Source organism: Bombina bombina, chromosome 8 (assembly GCF_027579735.1).
Source record: "Bombina bombina isolate aBomBom1 chromosome 8, aBomBom1.pri, whole genome shotgun sequence".
NCBI classification, from domain to species: domain Eukaryota; kingdom Metazoa; phylum Chordata; class Amphibia; order Anura; family Bombinatoridae; genus Bombina; species Bombina bombina.
The window spans coordinates 201,100,958-201,115,051 of record NC_069506.1 but is presented as its reverse complement, the minus strand read 5'-3'; the positions used below and the strand labels follow the sequence as shown (position 1 = coordinate 201,115,051).

General features: G+C 35.6%; 1 protein-coding gene across 1 annotated transcript in view; it reads right to left on the bottom strand.

Annotated features, from left to right (window-relative positions):
• Positions 1 to 14,094, bottom strand: part of LOC128638103 (insulin-like growth factor III) — a 37,364-nt gene that overhangs the window by 3,768 nt on the left and 19,502 nt on the right. Inside the window, exons 2-3 of the mRNA XM_053689966.1 lie at positions 3,906 to 4,080; positions 1,301 to 1,429 (exon numbers count right to left, since the gene is read on the bottom strand). Coding sequence (XP_053545941.1) covers positions 1,301 to 1,429; positions 3,906 to 4,080 — 304 coding nt within the window. The remainder of the gene's footprint in view (positions 1 to 1,300; positions 1,430 to 3,905; positions 4,081 to 14,094) is intronic.

The following is a 14,094-nucleotide window of genomic DNA, read 5'->3' as shown; positions in this document are numbered from 1 at the left end:
TCTATGTAAAAAAGGAAGATATTTTACCTCACAATCTCCTCAGCTCAGCAGAGTAAGTTCTGTGTAAAAAGTTATACTCAACTGCTCCCAGCTGCAGGTAAAAAAATAAAAAAAAATGAAGAAATGAACAGCAGCCAATCAGCATCAGCAGTGCTGAGGTCATGAACTTTTACTGTGATCTCATGAGATTTGACTTGACTCTCATGAGATTTCATTGTAAACTTCCTTTACCTGATTGGTGAAATAAGATGAGAGTGCACGATGCTCATCCCTTCAGATGTCCCAGGGCAGGACTAAAATGCTGCTTAGAAATCCTTTACAATGGGAGGTGGCTACTGAGGAACTTTTGAGGTAAAATATCTTTCTTTTTTACATAGAGATGTTCAGGAGATATTTTCTAGTCAGCTTTTTACAGCTATGCTGCAGCACTTTCAAGTGTTTAAACATTTGGGTATTATGGCCCTTTAATGTGCTGAATATGTAATTTGTTTGGTAGAACGAATAGTGCTGTGGACGTTTGTTTTGGACAATCAAATGTTGATAAGAATGAAAATCCATTAAAATTCTGTAATTGAATGTTATTTCCAGTTTTCGAATGCTACTTTCGTTTTTTGAATGTTCATAATTAGATTGAATATCCACATTCGAAATTTCGAATGTAACATTCGATTTAACCAATACTATTCAGAAGTTCAATAGTTCATGTGGTAGGGAATTTGTAAATTGATACATAATAGATACAAATATATTAATTTGAATGTTTCTATTTCAAATATTGCATAATTCGAATATTACATTTAAAAAGAGCATTAGAAATGCTATTACAAATATATAGATTCAAATTTTTCGAATTTGAATATTGCATATTTCAAATCAAATTATTAATAAAATTCAAATTGAATATCACATTTAAAGAAAGCATTAGAAATACTAATACATTAAACTAATGTTAGAATGTTGTACAAACATTCGAAATTCAAAACGAACGAATGAATGTGTTAAACTTCATTTAATTTTTTGAATGTTGCAAAACATTTGACCATTCCTAGCCGCTGCCATGTAACCTGATAGCTGGCGCTTGGTAGTTGTTACAATATTGTGTGGCTCAAGTTATATCACTCACAAGCCATTTTTAAAAGGTTGAGGCAGGGAAGTTATTGCTATAAAGAAGAGCAAGCAAAGAATCTAGCCCTCAGATTGCTGTAAGCGTTCTCTTCCCATGCTGGTATTTAAGCTGACTAAAACTAATATTAGTTAATTACTTTCTAAATAGCTGGGTGGATGTAACATCTAGACTTACCTTCTTTGCCTGTGACATTAGTAATTGGGGCTGCACAATACGATTCCAAGATAGCAACACTACACCCACAAAAGCAACATTCCTCTACTATTCCAGGCCTGGGTCTGCTACGAAGAGGTGCAGATCGGCCTGAATCATAAACAAAGCAAATTGTTATAGTTTAACATGGACAATATTCACCAACTAAGAAAAACAATGGAGCACAAACATCCACCTTTGGACATAATGACTATGTTTATTGATTTGAATGATTATAATATAGATAGATAGATAGATAGATAGATGATAGACAGACAGACAGACAGACAGACAGACAGACAGATAGATAGATAGATAGATAGACTTTAAAGATAGTCAACACCAGAATTTTTGTTGTTTAAAAAGGAAGATAATCCCTTTTTTACCCATTCCCCAGTTTTGCACAACCAACACAGTTATAATAATACACGTTTTACCTCTGTAATTATCTTGTATCTAAGCTGACTGCCCCCTTATTTCAGTTCTTTTGACAGACATGCAGTTTAGCCAATCAGTGCTCACTCCTAGATCACTTTACGTGCATGAGCTCAATGTTATCTATATGAAACATGTGAACTAATGCCCTCTAGTGGTCAAAATGTATTCAGATTAGAGGCAGTCTTCAAGGTCTAATAAATTAGCATATGAACCTCCTAGTTTTAGCTTTCAACTAAGAATACCAAGAGAACAAAGCAAAATTGGTGATAAAAGTAAATTGGGAAGTTGTTTAAAATTGCATGCCCTATTTAAAACATGAAAGTTTTTTTGGACTTGACTGTCCCTTTAAAGGGATATGAAACCCTAAAATTTTATTTTGTTATTCTGTCAGAGCACACAATTTTAAAAAAAGTTTCCAATTTGCTTCTATTATCAAATTTGATTCATCCCCATGATATTGTTTGTTATAGAGATACCTAGGTAGGTTTCTGGAGCAATGCATAGCAGGAAATAGTGCTGCCATCTAATGCTCTTAGAAATAAATAACAATCTTGCAAAACTGCTGCAAAATAGTGCTCCAGACGTGCACAAAAGATAACAAGACAAGAAAGAAAATGTCATAATAAAAAAAATGAGAAAGTTGTTTGAAATTGTATGCTCTATCTGAATCATGAAAATAAAATGTGTATGCCATATCTCTTAAAATGTATCCCAAGCAAGTGAGAGTGTAACAATGTTAGTGGGCTGGAGAATTCTAAAACATATTGAAGAATCCCAAACCGGAAAAGGTGCCCATAGACCAGAATTTGCCAGACAGACCTTTTTTTAGTGTCCCAGCATCCTCCCCTGATGTTTGAGGCTGTAAGCTACGGTCTTAGGTAGGCTGACCATATTGCCGCTTTAAAAAGGGACACATATGAAAAATACATATGTCAGGGCTGTTTTCAGGGCTGTTTAAAGAAATGTTTTGTATAAGAACCCCTTTACATATGTATTTTTCATATGTGTTCCTTCTTAAAGCGGCAATATGGTCAGCCTAGTCTTAGGTCAAGGGAGATGTAATGTCAGGTGCTAAATGGAATAGAAAAGGTAGGTGACTGCATGGTGCCAAAAACATCATAGGAGGGTGAGAGCTAAAAAGATGAATGTGGGAATGTGTAGTTCAAGCCCGGGAGTTGTATCCACCCTTGATATAATTACTTATGGTACGTTCAGCTGTAGAAATCTATAATCAGACACCTCATCCATTTAAAATGGAAATGAACCTCCCAGAAAACAATTACTAAGAACTAGATGTTTGTTGTGAAATATATGATTTTGACTGGCCTGAGGTGCTTAGGGGCAAATGGAGAAGATTTCTCACATAAAAGCTAAGAAAGGGAGCAGAAAAACCCCTAGGATGGTGTTTAACAAAATGTATAGCAATTTCTGTATGAAAGAGCAGAATGTGTTCAATTTCTCTTTTTTTGGAAAAAATTGTGAAGTAAAATCTGTTCAAAATTTAATGAAAACAGCTGTTTCTGCTGTGTACATCATTGGCTAATGGACACTTACGACTAATGCTTATTGGTTGATAGCCACGTCCTGCTAATGCTGCTTAAAGGGACATACAACTCCCCAAAAAATATTTTGTTATTCAGATAAAGCTTAACATTTTAAAGAACTTTTCACTTTATTTCTATTATCACATTTTCTTGTTATCATTTGTTGAAAAGCAGGGCGGTAAGCTTAGAAGTGTGCTTGTGTCTTCAGCTTTATATGGCAGCAGTTTGGCAAGAATGTTGTTCCTTTTTCAAGAGCAGCACCTTTTCCTGTCATTTAGTGTTGCAAACGTGCACGCTACCTTCCTAAGAATCCCTTCAACAAAGCAAATTTGATCATTTTTATCTTTTAAACTTGTATGTTCTGTCATGTTCTGTGTGAATCCCCAAAAAAAACAATTTTGGGTTTCATGTCCCTTTATACATTAGTATGAACGTAAGTAGAAAATGCACAATTGGTACCGGTATATAATAAATTTGTACAACATTTATATCTGTTTAGCCGATAAAAAGTCAATATCTAAACACTCTTTTCTTATATGGACCATATAACATTTAAATACTATGACCTATAATGCTATAAACAAGGGTAAAACAGTGGAACTTACTGAAATAGAATCCTGTAGGCCCACAAATAAATTGCAGGATGTCCACTAATTCTGCACCACAGAGCATCTCCTTGGCACGAGGTCTAAGACAGCGGGCATCGGAGGCCTCCAAATACAGAGAAAATACCAGAGACAAACAGAGCACCATCTGACCGGTCGTCAACGGCGCTGTTTTCTAGGAACAAAAATAAAAAAACAATTATTTAAAGGTAAATGCAAACATACTGTAGAGGGGAGACATTACACACATAATACATATCCCTCATATGAATCACATATCAATTAAACTTTTTATTTACATATAGCACTAAAATAAAATAGCAGGTATAGATACATATGTAGGAATTTCTTATTTTACACAGAGACTGACATTCCCAGTTCATAAACTTTAAGATCAAAAGGGTAGGTGGTTCTTTATATCCCTAAATTATCATAAATATAATAGTGCCATTGATAGTGTGTGCTAGAAATGCTATGCACTTGTCTCTGAGGGTAAGTTAGATGTAGATTAACTATGATTCAGATAGAGCATGTCATTTTAAGCAACTTTCTAATTTACTCCCATTATCAAATTTTTTTGTGCTCTGTGTATCTTTTTTGAAAGGCAGGTATGTAAGCTTAGGAGCCAGGTTCAGCACCCTGGGTAGAGTAGACCCTTAATTACCAGACAGTGTTGTAATGCTGCAGACTAAAGTGATATTTGCTGCATCAGTATTTCTGAAATGCTGTTTTTAATTCAATTGTTATCTACATCATTTCAGCGACTCTTTATCTCTGCTGGTAGCTTGGTCAGAGAAATGGGTTATGGGTATGGGATATTGTGTTTGGTTAGATTTAAATGGACACTAAACCCACATTATTTTCTTTCTTGATTCAGTTAGAACAGGTCATTTTAAGCAACTTTCTATTTTACTCCTATTAGCAAGTTTTGTTTGTTCTCCTGCTATCTTTATTTAAAAAGCAGGAATAAAGAAACGGCCAAATTTTTGGTTCAGAACCTGGGTTACGCTTGCTTATTGGTTTGCTAAATATTGCTACCAATAAGCAAGCGTTGTCCAGGGTGCTGAATCTAAAATGGGCTGGCTCCTAAGATTTAAATTCCTGCTTTTTAAATAAAGATAGCAAGAGAATGAAGAAAAATTGATAGTAGGAGTACATTAGAAAGATGCTTAAAATTGCATGCTCTATCTGAATCATTAAAGAAAATATGTGGGTTTAGTATCCCTTTAAGGACAGGGTAAGAGTTAAAATGAATGGGACATTACATTTTTGTTTTAATATTCAGTTTATATCTGCAGTTACGCACTGCTCTGCAAAACAAATACTTAATAAGCATGAATTAGTGCATGACATGTTTGCATTAGAATGTCCGCTAAGGGACAGTAGGTACAAGATACTTCTATTGTGTTGCTATAAAATAACATATCAGACAACATTTTTAAAACAAATCCATTTTACGGCAATTATTTTTCAATAACCAAACCCACCCATTTGCCTTATTTGTAGGAGCCAATCTGAGCTTTATTCCACAGGCAACAAAACTAGCCACTGTCATAATGATAGTATTGTAAAGCAATTATGAATATATATGTAGCAGAGTTAGCCTTGATAATTCACCAGGGTGCATTTCAAGTTCTGAGAATTAGAAAATCCTCAATTTTCAGAGATAGATTATGTGAAAAGGGGTCAAAATAAATAATGAAAGTTAATTGCAATTTTGTTTCATTTAAAAAAACATAACATTTATATAACATTTTATATAAAAGTCTCAAGGTGTTTACAGTCCCTTTAAATAAATTACCATAATCACATTAATGAACATTACACACCTCTCACTTTTTGTAAAATTTGTGTTGTCCATACTTTCTAGAGAGGCCAAAAAACCAACGGCTAGATTACGAGTTTTGCGTTATGAGTAAAAAAGCAGCGTTAAGGCTCATAACGCTGCTTTTTCACTACCGCTGCTATTACGAGTCTTGTAGGTACAGCTGTCCCGCACACTTTTTTGGCCATACCGCAAATTAACTTACGCAATTTTTGTAAAGTCTTTTTTCAATGGGACTTCCATAGCACCGATATTCCAAGCTTTTTTTTTGGAGGCCAAAAAGTGAGCGGTACAGCCTATCCCGCAAGATTCGTAACGCATTCTAAAGTCAGTAGTTATGAGTTTTGCGCTACAAAGCTGTAGCATAAAACTCATAACTAAAGTGCTAAAAAGCACACTAACACCCATAAACTACCTATTAACCCTTAAACCAAGGCCCTCCCGCATCACAAACACTAAAATAAAAGGATTAACACTTAATCTTCCGCTCCTGACATCGCCGCCACTAGAATAAACATATTAACCCCTAAACCGCTGCACTCCCGCCTTGCAAACAATAGTTAAATATTATTAACCCCTTATCTGCTGACCCTAATATCGCTGCAACCTACCTTACAGTTATTAACAATAAAAATCTGCCGCCCCCAACGTTGCCGCCACTATACTAAAGTTATTAACCCCTAAACCTAAGTCTAACCCTAACACCCACTAACTTAAATATAATTAAAATAAATCTAAAGAAAACCTACTATTTTTTTTTCTTTTATTAATAAAAGTAAAAAAAACAATACATTATCATGAAAAAACAATTCTCAAACAAATATCCATAATAGGTTATGGCAACAGTTCCGTCTTTTATCTGATCAAGCTATACTAGTTAAATAACTAGTTGTATCTTTTAAGGACTACTAAGCAATCTTTCTTTCACCTTCAGATTTTGTATAGAGTTCTATATGGGTAAGGGAACAAGACAAAGAGAATAAGAGGGAGAAGAAGAGGGAAAAAAAAAGAAAAGGAAAATAGGCTCGACTAACCTCTCTGTTTTATTCCTCTCCCCCTCCGACCACTCAATATTCTATAGAACTCCATTCACCTCTAATTTGTGCTTCCAAAAAATATTCCATATTTCTAAAAGGTTTTAAGATTTCCTTTTGAGTTTCTATAGATTGACTTTTAACTTATAGAGACCATTTTTCAAAAAATATTCCAATTCTGTTATTTACATCTGCCAGAGTATCCGCTCTTTCTATATTGATCTGTTGCGTTATAGTTTTCTTTAAGTATCTGATCGTTAGTTTCTTTCTTTTTTCTATCCAAAATTTAAATATTAACTTTCTTGACAATAATATAATCATTGTTATTAATCTCATTTCTTCTTTTTGATTTCTTTAGGTATGTTAAAGATCAGAATATTCTCTACTTCTAAAGTTATTTTAATTTTAACAATTTGTGATATAAGTGTTGCTACCTGGTACCAAAAATTGTCTAATTTTTGGACAAAGCCAGATATAGTGTAATATATCCGGTGTATTTTTTGAATCAAGATTTTTTTATTGAGGTGTTTCAACAACATGCAATTAACAAATACAATACATATTTCGTAGAATTATAGCATGTATTCACTCATGAAATATCATTTATCTATATGAAATATAACTAACATCTCGGATACCACCTCCCCCTCATTTACCATAAAGAGGGAGAGTCAAGGACACTTTATTTGAGTACAGATTATTTGAATCATAAGTCACATTCACCTATTTTACATTTAGTTTCCTATGTTGAGACAAAATAAACTTTATGCTAATTAAACAACCTTGAAAACCTATACTTCTTATAGAGTGTATTTATTATCTAAGTCTTTACATAATAGAGGAAGTCAGTACAGGTAATTCCCATTCAAAACATGGGGACACCCTATAACAGTATGATATGAGTAGCGGATAAACACCGCTTATGTGTCCACCTATTTAAGGGTGAACTCTATATAGAAAGCTTAACCTGATTCAACCTTTTAAATTATATCTGCGAATAACTTCTTAATAAGGAAGAAAGGAGGGGAAAGGGAAGGAGGGAAGTGAAGGCCGCTTGTTATGTTTAAAAATAGTGTACTTTGGTCTCTGTGATTATCTCGGCCTGTAATAAAACTTAATGCCAAGAGCCGTTCTAAGTGGGACGGGGGAGGGGAAATGGGGGGGGGGGGGCAGAGCCTCATATAACACCAAGATAATACAGTGCGAGGAGTACATAAGAGTTATATTTATACTATCAAAGGACTAAGCTGCCATGAAACAACCTGTTGCTTGTTAAATTAATAATGAGGAACATAGAGCACCCAGGGTATAATTATAAATGATATTCCCAGAAAACTCTACATATAGTGGTGCCTTAGGGTCTATTTAAGTATTGTATGTAACACTCTACATAAACTGTAGTGGTTAAATTATTCTCCTACTAAGTCTGCCTGGTATAGGACTATATGAGATAGGCAATAATATTCTAAAATCGTGGCCGCTAATCTGGTAGCATATCGCTATATGTATGAGGCCTGCATGTTGGAAAATAATTAACTGCAGTACCTAGACAGGTCTTGAGTGACTAGACCTAAAGATATATACAAAAAGTGACTAGATGTCCTAAAAATATGTTTGCGATCGTAGAGTACAATTTTAAACAGCCAACAAACGTTGCCAAAAGTTGAAACATGGGGGACGGGGAGTATAATATAAAGTCCAACTATATTATATAAAGGTCAGGGTATTAAAGGTACAGTAGGCCTCCTGTCCACATAGGGAGCCACTCAAGCCAAAAAGGTCTAGTATTTGGACATAAACCCTGATCATTAACTACTTAAATGAGCAGAGAATCCCATCTGTGTTAGCCCATAAGTTAGAGTCCACCTCTGTAGCAGGAATGAAACAGGAAATCCTATATCAAGCCACCACGGCCGCAGGTGGCTTCCGGAATATACTGCTAAGGTCATACCACAAGAGGGAAGTTATGACATTTTTAGGGCTATATGGAGTCTAGAGGGATGTTAACGTATAGCCATGGGGTTACATAAAAACACACTTAACCTACTATGTGTACTCCTAAATAAGAGTATGGTGCATATCAGAAGCCTCATAAGAATAAATCTAATAATAAGTCCACTATATTCATTTACTATAGGCTATAAGAACAATATGACATGCCATTGCCCCATCAAAAGCAAACCTACCAGTCAGCTCATATAGTTAGTTTGTAGAAGGAACTATAATTATTTACTACCCACAGCACAGCAAACGACAGTGTACCTGGGTGGTCATGATCCCTTCTAAACAAAGTATCAATATCATGGACAGAACATATTCATGCATTATAAACCTTCTGGACTCTCATTAACAGTTGCTAGCTTAAAAACATTGCAAGTAGTAACGAATAATCACATTTGGCAATGAACATTCAGAAATTACAAAACAGAACAGTTGTAGAATGTAATATTTTCCCCATAATAGGTATAGCAGTAACGTGTGACCATATTTGTATATGGAGGTATGTTAGATCAGTGATTTTTAACCTTTTTTTTGCCATGGCACACTTTTTTACATCAAAAAATCCTGTGGCACACCACCATCCCAAAATTTAAACAAAATCACACATTGTAGCCTAATACAGCATATATATACACATACACACACACACATACTGTATGTATTGTGCTATTATGCCATGCCTCCTACAAACTACCCCTGCACGTTGAGTAAAAAACAAGCAAAGTTTAAAAAATATGTCACACTGTTGTCAGTCTGCCGTGGCACACCTGAGGATCTCTCACGGCACACTAGTGTGCCACGGCACACTGGTTGAAAAACACTGTGTTAGATAACAAAGTGAGCTTGTACACTTAAGATATTGTAAAATGCAGAAAAGGCGAAGGGTAACAAATAAGTAGGGGTAGCTCTTGTCAAAATTATATGTGAAGGGGATTATTGAGGTATATGGAATATTAGGCGTAACAAAACATACAGTGTAATAATACACATAAAGATCCTAGATACACAATTATGCAGTTACATATGTGTCTATGAAAGCCTAATAGATCTCTCAAACCTTGTCACGTGGGTACATAAGTAAATCACACAATGGGATGAGAGATAATAACCTGAGTGTGTGTGACTACAATATGGCCATAAGAATAGGATGCCAAGAAGAACACCTTATGTTACACTAGATTATTTAGACTTCAGAAAATATAACTCAGTGAGTATTCAACATACAGACCAAACATTCATAGACATGAAGAATAACAGTGTTATCGTTAAAATGCTATATATGAGGGTGTTGGCAGGCTTCTATAGATATAATTTTGGTAGAGGGGAGACCCCAATATACTGGGAGATTCTCCCTAACAGGGACCTCTGCCACTTGAAACCACTCCAACTGTGTTAGAGGAACAACAGCTGGAATATGCAATACATCCAATACCCCAACAATGTGTCACACATCTACCACCAATCTGTAACGTTCTTAGAGGACATAAGCACATGTCCCAATGTTAATTCAAAATTCAGTGTCATATTAGCCAGCACTTGTCCAGAGTTATCCAATAGTAGTGACTGTAAGAATTAAGCAGTTAGTACATATATGTGGCCACCACTCACATCATATGGATGCTATTATGCAGACTGAAGTGGGTCTAATATCATGACCATTATTGTTATCCAAGTATCTTAGCCTTCCCTGCAGAGCATGCTAAGAATCTGCACCGCTTCCACAACAAAAGAGCGTCCTCCTGGGTCCCACATTCCAGGCTTACCCATCCCGTATTGTGTCAATGTGCAGTCTGATTGCAGGGGAACTTCATCAGTCTGCACCTGTGCTTGCACTCTCGGGTCCGACAAGACCCCTATGCACCATACAATAATGGCGCCAGTGTAACCAGGAGATCCAAGGTAAAATAAGTTGCGGTAATATTTATAGGCATCCGCGAAGTTGTAGGAATCCAGGCACTCTGAGAATGCGCATGCCAAAAGAGTGACAGAGCTCCGATCGGTATCACAGAAGACCGGGCTCCTGCGACTTAAGGTCTGAGACTCTGTATATTTGTGCTCTGTTAGTGATAGGGACTTGCGCCTCAGATATACTGGCTGACCATCTCGCAGCGCCTGCCATACCGGATGCGATGTTGGGGTCTCCATTCTCGAGTCAGAAAGATCTAAAGTAAGCATAACTTGACCTGGCGTGCTTTGCTCTCCCTTGCCCTTAGGTACCATCCCATAATCGTGGGACCCATCAGAGTATTCACTGTCCATGCTACTGCAAGCTGTAATGAGATCTGCGTAGCAATAGTCTATCTGAGCCTCTAACTTTTTAAGCGTGAGATACATAGTGGTGTAGAATTCTTCCATGTTGAGAGTATACAGAAGGCCTTGTGGCTTTGCGCCTATGATTCTAGACCTTGCCACATTAACATAAGCCCACGACTCCAAAGAGACACATCCCAAAGCTGGAGAGATCTAGGTTCCATTAGGGAGCAATTCCCACATTTTATAGGTGCTTATTAGGAGGCAACTAGTTTCTTTGGTTTGTTGGATATCGGAGCTCCATGTTTTAGCAGCCATCCATGTTGGCAGTTGGCTCCGCTCCCCATATCCGGTGTATTTTTGTTACATTTTATACATACTGGGTTGGTCCTGTTGTCCCATTTTGCTCTCCTTGTGGGTGTGATATAGTCGTGGTGCAATAATCTTAAGTTAGATTCCCTTATCCCCATATCCAATGTTGATATCTTCACTATCTTTATACAATCTGATATTCTTTCTTCCCCTATATCTATATCAATAGCCCTGTCCCATTTTCCTGTTATATTCCTTAGACATAATTTTGATTCTTTTTTTATTAGTTGTTTATATAAAGTTAATAGTTTATATTTTGACTTTCTACTTCTTTCAATAATACTCTCCATTATCTTTTCTGTTGTATTTCTTCCTAGCTTCTCTTCTTCTGTTTGAATAAAATGTTTTATTTGCAAGTATGGTAAAGTCTGTTCCTTAAAAGAGTCGATTTGGCTAGATAGTTCCGACAATGTTTTAATTTTTCCTTCTACCATATTCATTACATCTTTTACTTGTCTGATTATTGGACTTCCATCTTTTTTTTAAAGGGGAAGTAATTTCCTGGTTCAAATCTGGGGTTTCCCTGTATCAGCAAATACATTATAATCTCACTTCTTGTTTCTAGTTGTTTATTAACTTTTTTCCATGCCCATAGCGTGTCCTTTATCATGACATTATTCTTTTGTTCCATCTTTAGTTCCCTTGCCGATGCAAATAGTAAAAAAGTTAGCTTCATTGGGTTAGCTAATTTCTGTTCTAATTCTGGCCATACTGTCTGGCCCTTACCCATAATCCATTCTATTGCGTATTTTAATAGAATCGCCCAGATGTAATACTGTATATTAGGAACTCCTGCACCTCCGAGTCCTTGAGAGGCCTGCAACTTCTTTAGACTTATCCTCGCTTTTTTATCTTTCCAGATGAAGTTTTTAATTATTTTATTTATACTTAATAGATCTGCTTTTTTTAGTAGAAATGGTAACATTTGCATTGGATATAGTAGCCTTGGTAGTATCATCATTTTAATTAACTGTATTCTGCCTGTTAAGTTTAAATATAATTACATATTATCTTTTCCTTTATATAACCAGTAAATTTTGGATTTTGCAATATTTATTCTATAACCGACAGCTCTCCGTATTGTTCTATATTTGAGATAATCTGACTTATGTGCTTTTGCGGATTTGCAACAAACAACATCAAATCATCTGCATATAAAGCTGCTTTTATCTCAAGATCTTCAAAAATAATACCAAACGGTATTTGTTTCAGTAAGTGTATTAATTGTTCTAATGATAAATCAAATAATAATGGTGATAAAGGGCAGCCTTGCCAGGTGCCACGAAGCAATGTTATAGGGTCAGATAATTCTCCATTTATTATTATCTGTGTTTCTGCTTTTGTGTATAATTTTGTGATAAATTTTAGAAATGAGCCATTAAAATTAAACTTCTTGAGTGAAGTTACAATATGTTCCCATTCGAAAACCTACTATTAACTAAATAATTCCTATTAAAAACTAAATACTTACCTGTAAAATAAACCCTAAGCTAGCTACAATATAACTAATAGCTACATTGTATCTAGCTTAGGGTTTATTTATATTTTACAGGTAAGTTTGTATTTATTTTAACTAGGTTGAATAGTTACTAAATAGTTATTAACTATTTACTAACTACCTAGCTAAAATAAATACAAATTTACCTGTAAAATAAAACCTAACCATCTTACACTAACACCTAACCTTACAATACCTAAATTACAACAAAAAACCCCACTAAATTGCACAAAATAAAAAACAAATTACAAGATATTTAGACTAATTACACCTAATCTAATAGCCCTATCAAAATAAAAAAGCCCCCCCAAAATAAAAAAAACCCTAGTCTAAACTAAACTACCAATAGCCCTTAAAGGGCCTTTTGCGGGACATTGCCCAAAAGAAATCAGCTCTTTTACATGTAAAAAAAAATAATACAAACAATCCCCCAACAGTAAAACCCACCACCCACACAACCAACCCCCCAAATAAAACCCTAACTAAAAAAACCTAAGCTCCCCATTGCCCTGAAAAGGGGATTTGGATGGGCATTGCCATTTAGCTCTATTGCTGCCCAAACCCTAATCTAAAACTAAAACCCACCCAATAAACCCTTATAAAAAACTAACACTAACCCCCGAAGATCCACTTACAGTTTTGAAAACCTAAGCTAGCTGCAATGTAACTATTAGTTATATTGTCGCTAGCTTAGGGTTTATTTTACAGGTAAGTATTTAGTTTTAAATAGAAATTATTTAGTTATTAATTGTAGGTTTTATTTAAATTTATTTTAATTATATTTAAGTTAGTGGGGTTAGGGTTAGACTTAGGTTTAGGGGTTAATAACTTTAGTATAGTGGCGGCGATGTTGGTGGCGGCAGATTAGGGGTTAATAAATGTAGGTAGGTGGTGGCGATGTTAGGGGCGGCAGATTAGGGGTTAATAATATTTAACTAGTGTTTGCATGGCCGGAGTATGTCGGTTTAGGGGTTAATATATTTATTATATTGGCAGCGACGTTGGGGGCGGCAGATTAGGGGTTAATAAGTATAATGTAGGTGTCAGCGATGTCCGGAGCGGCAGATTAGGGGTTAATAAGTATAATGCAGGTGTCAGTGATGTCAGGGGCGGTAGATTAGGGGTTAATAAGTGTAAGATTAGGGGTGTTTAGACTCAGGGTTTATGTTAGGGTGTTAGGTGTAAACATAAATTTAGTTTCCCCATAGG